Source organism: Loxodonta africana, chromosome 22 (assembly GCF_030014295.1).
Source record: "Loxodonta africana isolate mLoxAfr1 chromosome 22, mLoxAfr1.hap2, whole genome shotgun sequence".
In the NCBI taxonomy this organism is placed as follows: Eukaryota; Metazoa; Chordata; class Mammalia; order Proboscidea; family Elephantidae; genus Loxodonta; species Loxodonta africana.
The window spans coordinates 48,628,148-48,646,698 of NC_087363.1; the positions used below are offsets into that span (position 1 = coordinate 48,628,148).

The 18,551-nt window shown below is 41.6% G+C and overlaps 1 protein-coding gene across 1 annotated transcript; it reads right to left on the reverse strand.

Moving 5' to 3' along the window:
- Positions 1 to 3,636: 3,636 nt before the first annotated feature.
- LOC100661536 (histone-lysine N-methyltransferase SETMAR) lies at positions 3,637 to 17,636 on the reverse strand. Its single transcript, XM_003409989.4, has 2 exons — positions 17,369 to 17,636; positions 3,637 to 6,059 (listed from the first exon to the last, which is right to left on the reverse strand). Exons 1-2 carry the CDS (start codon positions 17,615 to 17,617, stop codon positions 5,292 to 5,294), a joined length of 1,017 nt encoding a protein of 338 aa, XP_003410037.3. The 5' UTR covers positions 17,618 to 17,636; the 3' UTR covers positions 3,637 to 5,291.
- Positions 17,637 to 18,551: the final 915 nt, after the last annotated feature.

Consider the following 18,551-nt stretch of genomic DNA (forward strand, 5'->3'; position numbering starts at 1 on the left):
TTGTGAATATTACTTTTAAATAAAAAAACTTAATTTTTATTTAGAAGATTTGAAAACCTTTGCTCTCCAAGTGTGATTATTATACTTGGGCAGTAACTTTTCCCAAGGTACACCTTTCAACATCTTTAATGAAGTGAGTGGAAATTTTTCACAGTCAATTTTTATAAATATTTCAATTTCATGAAGACAATGCCATCTTTTAAAATTCTAGTCTTATGATTAAGTTATAATTATATTAAATGTTTTTTATCAGGATTAATAGTCAAGCTGTCCCTAGGTGGCGCAAATGGTTAAACGCTTGACTACTAGCTGAAAGGTTGGCAGTTTGAACCCACCTAGTGGTACCTTGGGAGACAGGCCTGGTGATCTGCTTCCGAAAGGTCACAGCCCTGAAAACCCAGTTCTACTCTGCACATGTGGGGTCGCCATGAGTTGGAATTGATGGCAACTAACAACAACAATCCCAGACCTGGAGTCCCTGAGCAGTGCACATGGGGAACGTGCTTGGCTGCTGACCGAAAGGCTGAAGGCTCAAGTCCACTCAGACATGCCTCATATGAAAGATCTGGTGACTTACTTCCGAAAGGTCACAGCCTTGAAAACCCTACGGAGCACAGTTCTACTCTGCACACACGGGGCCGCCATGAGAAGGAATAAACTCGACAGTTCTAAAGGCAACAATAATAGTCAAGCAGAAATAGATATTTTTTTAAATGTTTGCTCTCAAAAGTCAATATTCTTAAGAATGTGGCAATAAAGTAAATGTTACCTGTTTTTAGAAAAAGACTTGGGATAAAGACTCTTCCACTTGTATATTAGGAATCTGACTTCTAGGGTAATGTGCTATTTAAGAATAAACTAGTTCATATGGACAAAAAATCTAAGGGTCTGTAGTTAGTTGGTTCTGTGTGGCAGAGGCAGGGAGATAAGGATGCTGCTACTGTCCCTGTCTCTGAAGATTGTCCTCTGTGAGCATCTCTGATTCACAGATGGTGATATTAAAAACAAATCAAAACAAAACACACAAACAAAAAGAAACACTACTCTATAGAGAAAGGGCCAAAGCAAGTAGGAAAGGTTATCGGCAGAATCAGGGGCAGATTAACCAGTAAACAAGGTATGCACTGGTTTATAGTAAAGGAGGACACTCGGGCTTACTTGTGCTTGCTTACTAATCTGCAGTGACCAATTTAATATGGTTTTCACCACAATGTGGTGAAAAAGAGGTGAAACTGATCACTAAAAAAAAAACTCATTGCCATCGTGTCAATTCCAAGTCATAGTCACCCCATAGGACAGAGAACTGCCCCATAGAGTTTCCAAGGAGTGTGTGGTGGATTTGAACTGCTGCTCTTTCAGTTAGCAGACGTAGCTCTTAACCACAATGCCAAAATTGGTCACTACAGATTAGTAAATATGCACAAGGAAGCCTATGTGTACCTTGCTTATTGGGCAGTTCAGCCCTGTGCAGAATCAAAGACTGAACGAATCATTTTCCTTCTGACCATTTCTTTATTCCTTCTGAAGTAGCTCAATTATTAGGAGTCCTTGTGAAAAGGAGATAAAAGGCAGGTCTGCTTCAGAGAAATCAAAGTAATAGAGGAAGGTGAGCAGGGAGAAATGATTAGTTTGGGGGAAATATTTGTTCTGTTTTAGACATTACACATTTTAGTTGAAGACATTTTATGAACACTAGTATCCTCTGTTCAAGTGGAACCATTCTTGATAATGTTATGTGAACACATTAACCCTAATGTACTTATTTTTTAACATCTTTATTAAGATATACTTAAAATATTATACAGGAGTAGAATGTTATCTATAATATGGATCCCTTATGATGTAATTTTAAAAGTAATAACCAGTTGCCGTCAAGTTAATCCTGACTCATGGCAACCCAAAGTGTGTCAGAGTAGAACTGTGCTCCATACTGTTTTCAATGGCTGATTTTTGGGAAGATTTCTAGGCCTTTCTCCTGAGGTGCCTCTGAAGGACTTGAACTTCCAACCTTTTGGTTAGCAGCTGAGTGGGTTAACTGTTTTCACCACCTGGGAATGCTAACTTTTAGGGTGCAGTGATGTAATTCTTTGAAATCCTGGTTGTTGTTGTTCGGTGCCGTAGAGTCGGTTCCGACTCATAGCGACCCAGTGTACAACAGAACCAAACACTGCCTAGTCCTGCATCATCCTCGCAATCGTTATGCTTGAGCCCATTGTTGCACCACCGTGTCAATTCATCTTATTGAGGGTCTTCCTCTCTTTTGCTGACACTCTACTTTACCAAACATGTCCTTCTCCAGGGACTGGTCCCTCCTGATAACAATGTCCAAAGTATGTGAGACGAAGTCTCGCCATCCTTGCTTCTAAGGAGCATTCGGACTGCCCTCCTTCCAAGATAGATGTATTTATTTGTCTGGTAGTCCACGGTATATTCAGTATTCTTTGTCAACACTGTAATTCAAAGGCATCAATTCTTCCGTCTTCCTTATTCGTTGTCCAGCTTTTGCATGTATGTGAGGCCATTGAAAACACCATGGCTTGGGTCAGGTGCACCTTAGTCCTCAAAGTGACATCTTTGCTTTTGAACACATTAAAGAGGTCTTCTGCAGGAGATCTGCCCAGTGCAATGCATCCTCTGATTTCTTGACTGCTGCTTGCATGGGCATTGATTGTGGATCCAAGTAAAATGAAATCCTTGATAACTTCAATCTTTTCTCCATTTAACATGATGTTGCTTTTTGGTCCAGTTGTGAGGATTTCTGTTTTCTTTATGTTGAGATGTAATCCATACTGAAGGCTGTGGTCTTTGATCTTCTTCAGTAAGTGCTTCAAGTCCTCTTCACTTTCAGCAAGCAAGGCTGTGTCATCTTCATATTGCAGGTTGTTAATGAGTCTTCCTTCAATCCTGATGCCCTATTCTTCTTCATATAATCCAGATTTTCAGATTATTTGCTCAGCATACAGACTGAATAGGTATGGTGAAAGGACACAACCCTGACACACACCTTTCCTAACTTTAAGCCATGCAGTATTCCCTTGTTCTGTTCGAACTACTACCTCTTGGTATAAGTACAGGTTCCTCATGAGCACAATTAAGTGTTCTGGAATTCCCGTTCTTGACAATGTTATCCATAATTTGTCATGATCCATACAGCAGAATGCCTTTGCATAGTCAATAAAACACAGGTAAACATCTTTCTGGTATTCTCTGCTTTCAGCCATAATCCATCTGATATTAGCAATGATATTCCTGGTTCCACGTCCTCTTCTGAATCTAGCTTGAATTTCTGGCAGTTCCCTGTAGCTGTATTGCTGCAACTGCTTTTGAGTGACCTGCAGCAAAATGTTACTCGTCTGTGACATTAGTGACATTTTTCGACAATTTCCACGTTCTGCTGGATCATCTTTCTTTGGAATGGGTACAAATATGGATCTAGATCCTGGTCCAAAAAAAAAAAAAAAACCGAATCTGTTGCCGTCGAGCCACTTCTGACTCATACTGACCCTATAGGTCAGAGTAGAACTGCTCTATAGGGTTTCCAAGGAGCGCCTGGTGGATTCAAACTGCTGACCTTTTGGTTAGCAGACAAATTCTTAACCACTATGCCACCAGGGTTTCCTAAATCCTGGTTAAAAAAAAAATACCCACTGCCAAATTCTGGTAGTAGGGTTTAAATGTGTTAGAAATTTATTAAACACTATCTGATGCCACTGAGTCAATTCCGACTCACGGAGACCCCATGTGTTACGGACTAGAACTGCTCCATAACATTTTCCTGGCTGCAATCTTTATAAAAGCAGATTGCAAGGGCTTTCTTCCACGGAACCACTGGGTGAGTTTGAACCACCAACCTTTAGGTTTGCAGCCAACTGCAAACTGCTTGTGCCACCCAGGCTTCTGAACAATAATTAAAGGCTTTGATAGTTATTTTAACTTTCAAAATGTCTACTAAACCTCCATAGTAACTTTGTTTTTATAACACCCCTTGCTATGAGGAAGGAAGCTAGAGATGCTTGCCTCTCCAGAAGTCGAAATGGGGTCTATCAAACTCCTGCCTCTTTCTGTGGTGTTGACAGGGTTATTTTCATGTTATTAATATATAAAGATATGAGGTTGTTTGAAGTTTTGAAGCATAACTTCACATGCTAGTCTAGCCAAGCATATAATGAAAATTTTACAATGTGTTTCCTTTTATGACATTTGATTATGTACATAGTCAGTCTCATGGCTATATTCTTCACTATTGGTGGTAATTATTAGGGTTCTAGAGGGTGACAGGAAACCCTGGTGGCGTAGTGGTTAAGTGCTATGGCTGCTAACCAAAGGGTCGGACAGTTCGAATCTGCTGGTGCTCCTTGGAAACTCTATGGGGCAGTTCTACTCTGTCCTATGAGTTGGAATCAAATCGATGGCACTGGGTTTGGTTTTTTTTGGAGAGGGTGGTAATTAATCATGTCCTTTTCCCTTGCTCAATATTTAGAAATAAATGAGAAATAAGACACAGGAGTCAGAGAGAAATAAAAATATTAGTTTTATTACTGATGAAACTGATTGAGAAGCAGGGCTTTGGCATGCAGCCACTAGGGTTTCCCTTGGTTCATTATGATTAGGATCAATGTGAGTGCTAGAAAACTCAAAATAACAGCGGCTTAAACAAGGGAGAGTCTATTTCTTAGCAGTATCACTTAAAAGTCCAGAGGAAGCAATTCAGGACTGGAGGATTGTCCCACAGTACCAGGCACCTAGACTTCTGTGATTTGTTATACTTGGCTTCCTTTCCCAGGGTCATCTTGAGGTCTAGGATGGCTGCTCCAGCTCCAGCAATCATGCATACATTCCAGCCAACAGGAAGAAAGAGAGGGAGAGGGAGAAAGGCAGGATCTCTTCACATAAGGACACACCATTTTTGCTTACACTCCATTAGCTAGAACATACTCACTTAGCCACATCTATGTGAGTATTTTGGGCAGTCATATACCCAGCTAAAAACTGAGAATTCTATTATAAATGGGGAGAAAGAATATTGATGGACAACTTACATGCTCTGCTGTACTCAAGTTAAACTTAATGCAGCCAGGCAGAGGCACAGCTAGATAACCACTGGCCTCCCCAGAGGGACAGGCAAGCTGCTTACCAGAGAGCAGAAACTTACCTCAAGGATAAGTTGCTTGCAAGAGGGGGAAGCCAGAAGGGGCTGAGCCATATGCACTTGGTTCCTTCTCATTCTCATCCACTGAGGGAGACCAGATGTATGTCTCCTATACTTTTCCCTCCTAATTGATGACTGGCTTTTATAAGGGGCAGTACAGTGAACTGTCATAAGGCAGGGAAGCAGTACACGATTTGGCACCACAGTAACAAGGTTTTCTTGGTTTTCCTTTATCTAGCTTCTCTCCATCTTCACTGTCCATCAGGTTAAGAAATCTTCCTGAATAGTCATAAGAGAGTTCTTCTTCCGGCAAAATGTCTTTGGCTGCAAACAGAGCCAACTTAGGTACCATGGAGTCAATTCGGACAGGAATCATCAACAGGTTTGGTTCACAAGAATGGTTAAGGTATCTTCCAATATTTCCTGTATAGGTAGGATCAACAAATGTTTCCATCACCTGTCCATTATAAACATGTTCCCTGATGGCTATAATATAATTTGAATCATGTACAGTCTGTAACTGAATTCTTCTCTGCACTTCAGGGAACCCTAAAACCTCACCAGCATATTCACAGACAAACCTTCCTCTTGGTATAAATTCCAAGGTCCGAAGTCCCCAGCCTTTTTTATCTGTCTTGAACACCTGGAGGTGGAACTGCAGACCCCTCTGGACCACTCTGTTTTTGCAGCGGTCACTGCACTGGCACATGGCATTGCATTCAAAAACTGGCTGGGCATACTTTCCTTCCGATCCTATATTTCTGAGGCATGAATTATCGTCATAGTTCTCCTGACAGAGACAGGAGCAAGTATCAGGGCGGCAGGGAGTTTTGAGACAAATGCATCCGGGAAAGGTTATTTCAGTGGGATCAATGTCTGCTCCAGGTCCAGTGACGTGATCAGGAGTATACTGCAAAAAATATAAATACTTTAAGTCAGCATGGCATGTTATGTATTTCATAAATATGTTTCAAGCAGCTTTTAGCTGAGACACTTTCTAATTCCAACATGTATAAAAACAAAACTGATACAATTTTTTTTTTAAACTGTGCTTTAGGTGAAGGTTTACAGAGCAAATTAGTTTCTCATTAAACAATTAATACACATATTGTTTTGTGACATTGGTTGCCAACCCCATGACATGTCAACACTCTCCCCTTCCTGACTTTGGGTTCCCCATTTCCATGTGTCCAGCTCTACCTGTCCCCTCCTGCCTTCTCGTCCTTGCCCCTGGGCTGGTGAGCCCGTTTAGTCTAGTATATACGGATGAACTACGTGTATTATTGTTTTATGGGCCTCTCATCTTTGGCTGAAGGGTGAACCTCAAGAGTGACTTCAGTACTGAGTTAAAAGGGTGTTCTAGGAGCCATACTCTTGGGGTTTCTCCAGTCTCTGTCAGACCAGTAAATCTGGTCTTTTTTTGTGAGTTTGAATTCTGTTCTGTAGTTTTCTCTAGTTCTGTCCAGGACCCTCTATTGTGATCCCTGTCAGAGCAGTCAGTGGCAGTACCCGGGCACCATCTAGCTGTGCTGGACTCAGTCTGATAGTGGCTCTGATAGTTGTGGTCCATTAGTCCTTTGTAGTAATCTTTCCCTGTGTCTTTGGTTTTCTTCATTCTCCCTTGCTCCAGACGGGGTGGGACCAGTAGAGTTTCTTAGATGGCCGCTTATAGGCTTTTAAGACCCCAGACACTACTCACCAAAGTAGTAGAACATTTTCTTTATAAACTATGTTATGCCAATTGAGCTAGATGTCCCCCCCAAGACCATGGTCCCCAGCCCTCAGCCTAGTAACTCAATCCCTATGGGAGTCTGGATGTGTCTATGAAGCTTCTATGACTTTCCCTCGGTCACACTGTGCTGACTTCCCCAGTACCGTGTACTGTCTTATCCTTCATCAAAATTACCACTTATCCATTGTCTAGTTAGTGTTTTTTGTTTCCCATCCCTCCCCTCCCCTCCCTCATAACCATCAACAATTGCTTCTTTCTGTAAAACACAGTATTTTTAAGATATTGTCTGAAAAGATACCTCTCCAATTTAAAAAATAAGATTGTTTAGATTAAAAATTTTCTGTTCCTATTTTAGGTGTAGGGATAACAATAGAAAAAAAATTTTTTTTTCTTATCAGAAATTGAAAGCATTTAAACCCATTATATTTCCCTCTTAGCTTAGGTTGTCAGGAAAATCATGGCTGAATTTAATGTTTGATTGCAATCAGGTGTGGTATCTTCGGCTTTTAATCTTTTATCTTTATCTGATACTGTTGTTGTTGTTAGGCGTCATCGAGTTGGTTCCAACTTTTATCAACCCTAGTACAACAGAACAAAACACTGCTCGGTCCTGTGCCATTCTCGTAATCACTGCTGTGTTTGAGCCCATTGTTGCAGCCATTGTGTCAATACACCTCATTGAGGGTCTTCCTCTTTGTTGCTGACCCTCTACTTTACCAAGCATGATGTCCTACTCCAGGGACTGGTCCCTCCTGATAACATGTCCAAAGTACCTGAGAAGAAGTCTTGCCATTCTCACTTCTAAGGAACATTCTGGCTGTACTCCTTCCAAGAAGATTGGTTCATTCTTCTGCCAGTCCATGGTATATTCAATATCTTTTTGCCAACACCATAATTCAAAGGCATCAATTCTTCTTCGGTCTTCCTTATTCATTATCCACCTTTCGGATGCGTATGAGGTGAATGAAAATGCCATGGCTTGGGTCAGGTGCACATTAGTCCTCAAGATGACTTCTTTCTACATATGTATTTTTATTGTAAGTTATCTCAGCTCCTTTTTGAGGATAAAGAAAGGCATGACTGCTAAATAAATCCATGAAAGATGGGCTCTTGGGAAGGAGTCTTCCATTGATTTTTTTTTTGTTTGTTTCGAGATTATCTAAATTCCTAAACTTTCTCTGTTTTAAAAAGACACTATTACTTTACAGTTCCATGTGAGTCTTCACGATATTAAAAGCAATCATTTGGCTAAAAATTGAAGACAGAATTCTAAGAATGGTATTTGTTAACAGATATTTAGATTTAGTGTTTCCTTTTATGTAAAGAAATTCTGTTCTTATTAAATGATAAAAGAATAATATAAAAAGATTTTCCAGTCTTTTCAGTGTACTTGCATTTTCAGACAAAACATTTATACAATTTATGGAAAAAGAAGACATTCGAAAATGGTTACTGTCTATGTGAAGTCAAATCTCTGTTTATCTCCTCATTGGCATTATAAAACTTATTTTCAAACTCTGAAGATTAAAGTACTTCAGGAGCCCAGAATATTTCTTTATGTATAGAAGAATTCTTGCTTATGTGGAACTTAAATCATTTATTTATACCTGCCTTGTTCAAAAAAGGATTTAAAGCTGCTTACAAAGAGGTAAGATAAATGAACAATAGGTAAGAAAAATGAGGCGAAGGGAAAATAAGAGCAAACCAGTCCAGTGAGCTCAGACCTATAACATGTGGATGTTTAGCTCAGGCTGAGGGCAGCCATCCACTTCAAAGGGGAAATCGAATTAGATGTATAATTCACACTGTCCATGAGGAGCAGTCTCACTGTTCAGAAGAAGAACTGACTCTTTCCAATACTGAGACTGGACAGAAATTTCACCAATGTGTCCTTCTAAACCATTCTTTTCCAGTAAGCAGTTTCATGGGCTGTTTTTTATTCTGACCCCTCAATAAAGGCAGCTGGCATGCTTCCACAGCACAGTTCGGTAAGTGCCTTTCTGCAAAGGACCAGTTGCTTGGCCTTTATTTCCGGGATAGATTTTAGAGTACCTAGAGGAATATCTGAACAGCGTATCTTTCAGTCAATTCTCCGTTAATATTATTTCTCCCAGCCGAGCTTAAGAAGGATATTGAGTGGCATGTGGTTATACTTCCTGTGGAGGCCTCTGTGGAGCTATGCAGTTAAGTGCAAACCCTGATAGTTTAAAAAACACTGAGCTGGAGGGGAGGAGTGATACCCTCTCGTGAAAGATGAGGAGCTAGAGTGGGCGTACCTGTGGGGGAAGGCCAACATTTTGCTTAAAAGTTATTTGGGGGTGGAGAGTGGAAATAGCTTCCGTTGTACGTGTCTTTTCTTACAGCTTTAGCTTAGCAGAGACGTCCTAAAGAGATAAAGGATGGCTTAGAGAGAGATGCCCTATCAGTCAAATTCAATGACTGTCTTATATCTATCTGGTCTACTTCCAGCCTTTAAATGATTCAAATTTGGCTTGTGAACAGTCACTGAGACATTTTAAGAGGTACTTGTAAAATAAGGATTTTACTAACTCTTTGTTAAACTTTTCATGAAGAATTTTTAAATTGATTTGCTTTTAAAGGCTCATGTATTTTTAAAGCTCTATGTAACTCACTAAACTCTAAAGAGATTTCTTTTTTGACACAGATAACTCCTTTTAAAATCAAGTCTGACTGCTTGCAGTTGTCTAACCAGGAGAGCATTATTAGTTCTCGTTGATCTGACTTGCATATGTGCAGGTATGGAAAAATTGCTTTTTTAAAAAATCTGGTTATTTTTAAGATTTTGGGGAATCTAGTGAAATATTTTTTAACTCTGTAACCCAAACTTTATGCCCAACCTGAAATCCTTTAGGGATTTAGACTACAAATGGTAGCTAATTCCAAATGAGCTGCAGACACCTTCCAAAGAATAAGAGAGACTTCTGGATAACTTTCTTGTTTAAAGAGAATATTTTTTCCCTTGATAGATGTAATCACTGACCCTGAGACCAACAATCATTGCAAACCATTTTATCCACACGAGCCTCCATTTCCTCCTCCATCAGTAAAATACTATTCCAGAAAGATAGTTTACCTGACTTAGAAAAATGACTACAGTAAAGAGTAATCTTTTGAAACCCTTGTTTTAATTTATCATGATTATGAAATTATTAATCTTTTCTGGTTTCTAACTACATATTTAAAAATTATTTGTCCTTTTCAGAAACAATCTGATGTTATTCACCTGCCATTCTATTCAAATATTTATATGCCAAGCAAACTGTTAAACTCTGAGTATCTGAAAAATTACGGTAAGTGTGTTACAAATTGGGAGTCAGTTGACCAGAGCTTAAATTCTCCCAATTTGTAACACTCTTTTCATAGTCTGCACCCCACTTCCTGGTACAAAGCACAGGACCAGGCTGATCCAAAAATGGTGTCACTCTGAGTGTTGTTCGTGCCTACTCTAAGCCAAGGAAAGATCAAAGCTTGGGGGGGATGCTGACCAGGGTGGACATACGTTTTTACCTACATAGCATCTATTCCTTTCTTCTGATAACACCATCCTAGTTCTTCCCAGGGGAATCCCCTCTGTTCTCATTCTCACTGGTTTGGATGGGGGTCCAGGTTGGGCTGAGACCTAGACCAGCTAATTAGAACATCAAAGGCCCCTACTACCAGTGTTTTGTTCATGGATGGGCACATGACTTAAGCCAGACCAATGAAATTCAATTCTGGGAAGTATGCTGAAACAACTGGGGAAGAAGTGTCCTCTCCCCACTGGGACTGCTAAACCAGTAGAGTACACACCTAACACTTCCAAGTGCTATTACACAGATAAGACCTCCTGAGTGTGCAGTCAACCACTGGAGAAGGGAGTAGAGATGCTAAGGGGGAGGTAACTGGTATCTGATGATACTGTTTGAATCCTTGGATCCAGACATGCCTATAGTTCCCATTCCTGGGCATTTCTGTTATGTGAGGCAATTCCTTCTCTTTTTTGCTTGGGACAGTTTGTGTTGTGTTCTTGCAACCAAACGAGTCACTGACAGATACAGCCAGGGTAGAAGGTAAGAAAGAACGGCTCCAGTGAAGGGCAAGCAAGTTTAGCCAAAGATGTAAATGACCAATGAGCAATGAGGTCTCCAGCTGGGAGGTGAGCCTGGAGCAAACTATGGAGGCCAGCGAGGAAAGCTCTATGACTGTGCCCTGAAACACTAGAAAGCAGGGGAGAGCTTCTTAATGCAGAACATGGAATGTTCAAAAGGAGGCACATACAGAGCCAGAGTCTTATTTGCATTGTGTCTCTGGGCAAGTGACTTTGCTAAGCTTTGGGTTAACCAGTAACGAGCCGCCTTTGAGCTGACTCCAACTCATGGTGACTGAATGTGTGTCAGAGCATAACTGTGCTCCATAGGCTTTTTAATGGCTGATTTTTTCATAAGTAGATGGCCAGGCCTTTCTTTGGAGGCACCTCTGGGTGGACTCGAACTGTCAACCTTTTAGTTTGCAGCCAAGTGCATTAACTGTTGTGCCACCCAGGGACTCCAAACTTTGGCAACTATAAAATAGGGATGATACCCATATTTGCAGGGTTTATCATAAATGATATAGTACTCAGTGCCAGACATTTTATACTTTTAAAATATTAGCTTCCTTCAATTCTTCTAAGGTTAATAATAGCACTTCGCTATTAACCGAAAGGTTGGCTATTCAAATCCACCCAGCAGGGTGCCTCAGAAGAAAGGCCCGGCAATCTACACTTTCGTAGCATTGTTGTTGTCGTTGGGTGCCATAGAGTTGGTTCCAGCTCATAGCCACCTTATAGGATAGAGTAGAACTGCCCCATAGAGTTCCCAAGGAGCAGCTAGTGGATTTGAATTGCTGACCTTTTGGTTAGCAGCCGAGCTAACCAAAAGGTCACCAGGGGTCCTTTGTAGGATTACAGCCATTGAAAATCCTATGGAGCACAGTTCTACTATGCAACACGTGTGGTTGCCATGAGTCTGAATTGACTCAACAGCAACGGGCTTGGTTTGGTGTTTGGTTGATTCTTCTAGACAATATTGCTAGATGTTATATGTAAAACATCATACCTATCTGGCAAATTAATCTCTCTAAGCATTTCCTTATCTATCTCAGAGGTTGCTGTAAAGGAAAAAATGAGGGAATCCATGTAAAAACCTTACTTCAGTGACTGGCACCTACATGATTGATAAAAATTTTGCAGTGTAATACCAAAAATAAAAACCAAAACCCCAAACCCAGTGCCGTCGAGTTGATTCCAACTTATAGCGACCCTATAGGACAGAGCAGAACTGCTCTCATAGAGTTTCCAAGGAGCACCTGGTGGATTCGAATTGCCAACCTCTTGGTTAGCAGCTGCAGCTCTTAACTGCTATGCCACCAGGGGGTGACTGGCACAAACATGTTTAATAAAAATTTCACAGTGTACTAGGGTGGTGAAAAAACAGATCTGGAGTTACACACTTCCCAGGTTCAAATATACTCAATCCACAGTTGTGTCTGAAAAAGCAATGGCTATTCTCCAGTAATTAATCCAACTTGAGGGGTGAAAAGCAAACAGCTGACCTAGCCTGGACTTCTTCCATTCATCAAAAACTATTGCTTCACTAACTACTAGAGGAGTCCTGGTGGCACAGTGGTTAAGCGTTCAGCTGCTAACTGAAAGGTCAGCGGCTTAAGCCCAACTGTCTGCTCCAGGGGAGAAACATGTGGCAATCTGCTTCCATAAAGATTTACAGGCTTGGAAATCCTATGGGGCAGTTCTATTCTGTCCTGGAGGGTTGCCATGAGTCAGAATCGACTTGATGGCAGTGGGTTTGATTTTTGGTTACTATTACATTTATTATTTTTTTTTATTACATGCAGTTGTTAGATTTAGAAATAACCTGCCAACTAGGACATGTAGAAAGGAATTTTTATTGTTTTTTAAATTGTCATAACATAAATTTTACTTTTTTCCTGATACATATAAAAATACAGAACTAATTACGCAAGAGCTGAGAATAAATGCAAAATCATTAGTGCAAAATGATGCACAAGAAACCAGATCTTTGAAGCAATGGGTGGAGATTTCAAGTTTTTTGACAGGAAATTTAAGTCAAAGTGTTTTATGAAATAAACCATGGTTACAAAAAAATCAAAGTGGAAATAGGAGATAGCATGTTGAAAGCAAATATACTTCCTTAGCTACTCTCATCCACTGTGATTTCTCCTGTATCTGCAGTAGACCTGCACTTATGGTCAATAGCAGCAACTTTGGGGTCTAAATGACACAGATGTAGGGATCCTTAGTTGTGTTAAATGTGATGCTCTAGACTTTCTAACAAATATGTAAGTCTCAAGCAAAAGCCTGACACTACAGTGGTTTGGGATGTGGCCTGGGGGTTGTCCCAGGCACAGAGCAGGAAGTATTGATTGCCTGATTGCAGCTCTTGGTAACCTTTGACTGAAAGCTTGACTTTTCTGAACCACATTTTGTATGGAAGCCTCAGAAACTGAAGTCTAACACTGTATTTGATACCTTGGGCTTAAAACCTGGGCCTGGATTCTGAATTTTAAGGAAGTGCTGTGAAAATCTTCATTCCTTTTTTGGTTGTTTTGAAAGACTAGCTACAAGAATCTTTGTACTTGGCCTCTAGCCCCATGAGTTTGTTTTTGCTCCAAGCAGCCCTTATGAGACTGTGAGCCAGATAATTCTCCTAACGGCACAGTTGAAATCTTAAAAATGATGTTTGAAGCTGGTTTCAGAGACCTGAAAAAACAGCCAGATCCAATTCTTTGCTCAAGAAGATTATTTTATTTTCTACTTGGCTTTCAACACTGATGACATTATGATATACTTGTTTCCAACTGAACATTTTAACATTCTTTTTGCGTTTTCACATAGTACCCAAATGCAAACTATTGTTGTTAGGTGCCGGCAAGTCGGTTCCAACTCATAGCCCACGCTATGTACAACAGAAACCCTGCCTGGTCCCATGCCATTCTCACAACTGTTGCTATCTTTGAGCCCGCTGTTGCAGCCACTGTGTCAATCCATCTCACTGACGGTCGTCTTCTTTTTTGCTGGCCTTCTACCAAGCATGATGTCCTTCTCCAGGGGTGGTCCCTCCTGATAACATGTCCAAAGTACATGAGACAAAGTCTCCCACCCTTGCTTCTAAGGAACATTCTGGCTGTACCTCTTCTAAGACAAATTTGTTTATTCTCCTGGTAGTCCATGGTATATTCAATATTCTTTGTCAATACCATAATTTAAAGGCATCAATTCTTCTTTGGTCTTCCTTATTCATTGCTCAGTTTTTGCATGCACATGAGGCAACTGAAAATACATGGCTTGGGTCAGGCACACCTTAGTCCTTAAAGTGACATCTTTTCTTTTTAACACTTTAAGGAGGTCTTTTGCAGCAGATCTGCCCAATGCAATGTCGTTTGATTTCTTGACTGCTGCTTCCATGGGGGTTAACTGTGGATCCAAGTAAAATGAAATTCTTGACAACTTCAGTATTTTCTCTTTATCATGATGTTGCTTACTGGTCCAGTTGCGTGGATTTTTGTTTTATGTTGAAGTGTAACTCATACTGAAAAAAGCAAACTAGACAGTTATTTTTACGTTGAGTCTTTCATGCTTTAATTCTTATGTGTGCATATGCATGTGATGGCAGGGTTTGAGGCAAGCAAGCTGTTTTGACTTCTTATAAGGCTGTTTTTGTGCTTCACGAATATATGGGAGCATATAAATTGAAGACCTTTTTAGGCTTGTCATTTAAATGTTTCAAGAATATTTTATCTTCTTGATAAGACTATAAGCTCCTTGAGGAAGGGATCCTTTGTTCTTTATGTAACTCTAACCCTACCCAGAGTTGTGCATATAGATGGTAGCTAGATAACTGCAGGACTGAGTCTTAGTCTTTTGATTTTCATTTATATCCACAAGACACAAGGGTCCATCACAAAGCATCTTCTTCTCCATTTTTTGAAGTGCTCGTGGCATAATGTTAAGAGCTATGGCTGCTAACAAAAAGGCTGGCCGTTCGAATCCACCAGCCACTCCTTGGAAACACTATGGGGAGTTCTACTCCATCCCAAAGGATCACTATGAATGGGAATCCATGCGATGGCAACCAGTTTGGTTTTTTACTCCCTTTACAGCAATCAAATCCCTTCTATTCCTTCCAGTAATCTCAACCGTAGGAACCCTATTGGCGCAGTGGTTAAGTGCGCTCCGCTGGTAAATGAAAGGTCAGGGGTTTCAACCCACCAGCCTGCTCTGTGGAGGAATATGTAGCAGTCTGCTTCCTTAAAGGTTTAAAGCCTTAGAAACCCTAGGGGGCAGTTCTACCCTATCCTGTAGGATTGCTATGAGTCCCAATGGACTTGATGGCAATGGGGGGTAATCACAAACACAGGGATTGTGTGTTTTATCTTCTGGGCCTGGCCTAATACAATGCCTGGCACATGATAGGCACTTAAATATTCATGTAAAAAGTAAAGACATATTACTGATTTTGATCAGGCAGCCAGCAAAATTTGGTCTTATATAAGCTTTCACGGATAGGTGTTTAATATGGTACCAGCCAACTCTATAATTTCTGACATTAATATCCTATTCTACTCTTTGAAAACTGCTACTGAATCTATTATTTGATCCTCACAATAACTCTAGGAAGAAGGAAGGGCAGATTATCTTGAATATTGATTATGGCTATAGGGTTATAAAGTTTTAAATTATTATTTCAATCTTGCAGCTCAAGAAACTAAGGCTCTGTAAAGTAGCTGAGATGGCTAAGATTTGAACATAAATCTCCAGCCTTCAAGTTCAGTGCTCTTTCCACTTCAATGAACTTTTTTTTTTTTTGGTCATTCCTTAGGCAACTTTCAGGCCAAGGAGAGAGGGGTGAAAGAGAGCTCAAGGAGCTTTGAGATAATAATTGTAGTGAAGACTTATTGAGCTCTTACAGTGAAGCAGACACTCTGCTTTACTTGTATTTTAATTCTCAAAACACAACCTTGCTTGCTGAAAGTGAAGAGGACTTGAAGCACTTGCTAATGAAGATCAAAGACCATAGCCTTCAGGATGGATTACACCTCAACATAAAGAAAACAAAAATCCTCACAACTGGACCAATGAGCAACATCATGATAAACAGAGAAAAGACTGAAGTTGTCAAGCAATTCATTTTACTTGGATCCACAATTAACAGCCATGGAAGCATCAGTCAAGAAATCAAAAGATGCATCGCATTGGGCAAATCAGTGCTGCACAGGACCTCTTCAAAGTGTTGAAGAGCAAAGATGTCACCCTGAAGACTAAGGTGCGCCTGACCCAAGCCTTGGTATTTTCAATCACATCATATGCATGTGAAAGCTGGACAATGAATAAGGAAGACCGAAGAAGAGTTGACACCTTTGAATTGTGGTGCTGGCGAAGAATATTGAATATACCATGGACTGCCAAAAGAACGAACAAATCTGTCTTGGAAGAATTGTGGCCAGAATGCTCCTTAGAGGCAAGGATGGCGAGACTGTGTCTTACATACTTTGGACATGTTGTCAGGGGAGATCAGTTCCTGGAGAAGGACATCATGCTTGGCAGAGTACAGGGTCAGCAGAAAAGAGGAAGACCCTCAACGAGGTGTATTGACACAGTGGCTGCAACAATGAGCTCAAGCATAACAACAGTTGTCAGGATGGCTCAGGATTGGGCAGTGTTTCGTTCTGTTGTGCACAGGGTCGCTATGAGTCAGAGCCCACTCGATGGCACCTAACAACAACACAGCAGGAATCCAGGCTCACGAAGCCATTTACCCAAGAGCTCACAGCATGAGGCAGACTTCAGCTAAATCTGACTGTAATGGCTAAATCCTTAACCATGACACTAGGCTGAGATCCGTTAAAAGGCTCCAACGCGCTCTGGGGACAGAACCAGTACAAGAAGCCAGGCTTCCAGGGCTCTTTCCAAGGGATCTCACGAAGCCTCTGGTGTTGCCCTTCAGGGAACTACCCGTCTACGGCTAGAAGAAAACCAAAAACCAAACTCGTTGCCGTAGAGCCGATTCCGATTCAGAGCGACCTACAGGAACACAGCAGAACTGCCCCATAGAGTTTCCAAGGAGCGCCTGGTGGATTCGAACTGCCGATCCTTTGGTTAGCAGCTACGGCACTTCACTACTACGCCACCAGGGTTTCCACGGGTAGAAAACGTCCCTGTTAAGACTATACGGCAGATCATTAGGAAAAGAGTGAAGCCTGTGCATCGAAGAGCGATTCCCGCGAACAAAAGGCCACGCACTGGAGTAAGTAAACCAAACAGCTTGCAATCCCTTGCACTACGAAAGAGTCTCCCACAGGTAAACGACCACGTGGAGGGGCCGCAGAGTCCCGCCTCCACTTGGAAGAGCGCCGACACCGCCCCCAAGAGCCGCGTGCGCAGCTCTCGTGGAGGCCTAGCCCCGCCTTACCTGGAAAGGCGCCGGCTCCACCTCAGGGGGCCACCAGCTCACGGGCAAGTTCTCCAGGCCACGCGTGATATCCTGCTGCTCAGTCGGGGCCTCGGGTTCCTCCTCAGAGGCTGCCATTCCTAACCGCGGCATCTTCTCCCCACCCTCCGCGAGCATTTCGCACCCTAACGCTGCGCTTGTCACCCTGTACACCTTTGAGACTCGCAGAGAATGCTGGGAGTTGTGGGTCCCGCCGCCACACAGCCTCATGGGAGTTGTAGTTTTTTGCCTTCCGCTCAAGCTGCGTGTCAGAGTGCCTAGTCCTTTAGGTTTCCAGACGTTTTCGTCTGACTCACTCTTTGTTTTGAGCCAGATGCAACACAGATAATTACAAAACCATATAAGGTACGGACAAAGCTTTGGGAACACAAAACAAAGTGTTGGAATTTTTCTGTGGGCATCGTGGAGGGCTTTAGAGGTGATGTCATTAGTTCAAGTTCTTGAGTGCTTTGAAGTTTGCTGCAGTGGAGAAAGAGGGACGTGTTTTAAGCTGGGGAGGGAGGGAGTGCACACCAGGGTTCCTAAAGATCTGAAGCTTTCATGGAAATTGAATGGCATATGATGGGATTTGAGACGCGGCGGCCTTATTGCGCACCCCAGGAATTTGATTTGTGTACCCGCCAACTGTGCGAGTGCAAGATCTATTCCCTATCTGCTTCCTCTCTCTCTCTCTCTCACCCACACACACCCCACCCAAAAAAAAAGCTACCCTGAACAAGGATTTTGATAACTTTGAAATTGCTGAACCCTGTGGAGTATTTTTAGAGGTCCCTGGGTGGCCAAAACTGTGGACTACTAACTTAAAGGTTGGTATTTTGAACCCACCCAGAGGCACCATGAAGAAAGGCCTGGCGATCTGCTTCGTAAAAATCACAGCCAAGAATACCTTATGGAGCAATTCTACTGTAACTGACAGGGTTACCATGAGTTGGAATTGACACAGAAATAGGTTTGGTTTGTTTATTTTGGTGGAATATTTTCAGCCTTACCAAAGCTCTCTGATCTGATTGTCTTGTTGCTTCTACCTAAAGCCCTCTTCCCCTCCTGGGTTCAGTGGCGTCACTGTCCTGGACATGTTTCAATCTTGCAGATTTTTTCTTCTTGGTCTCCTTTTGTGGTTCTGCCTGACTACCGGAAATGTTGG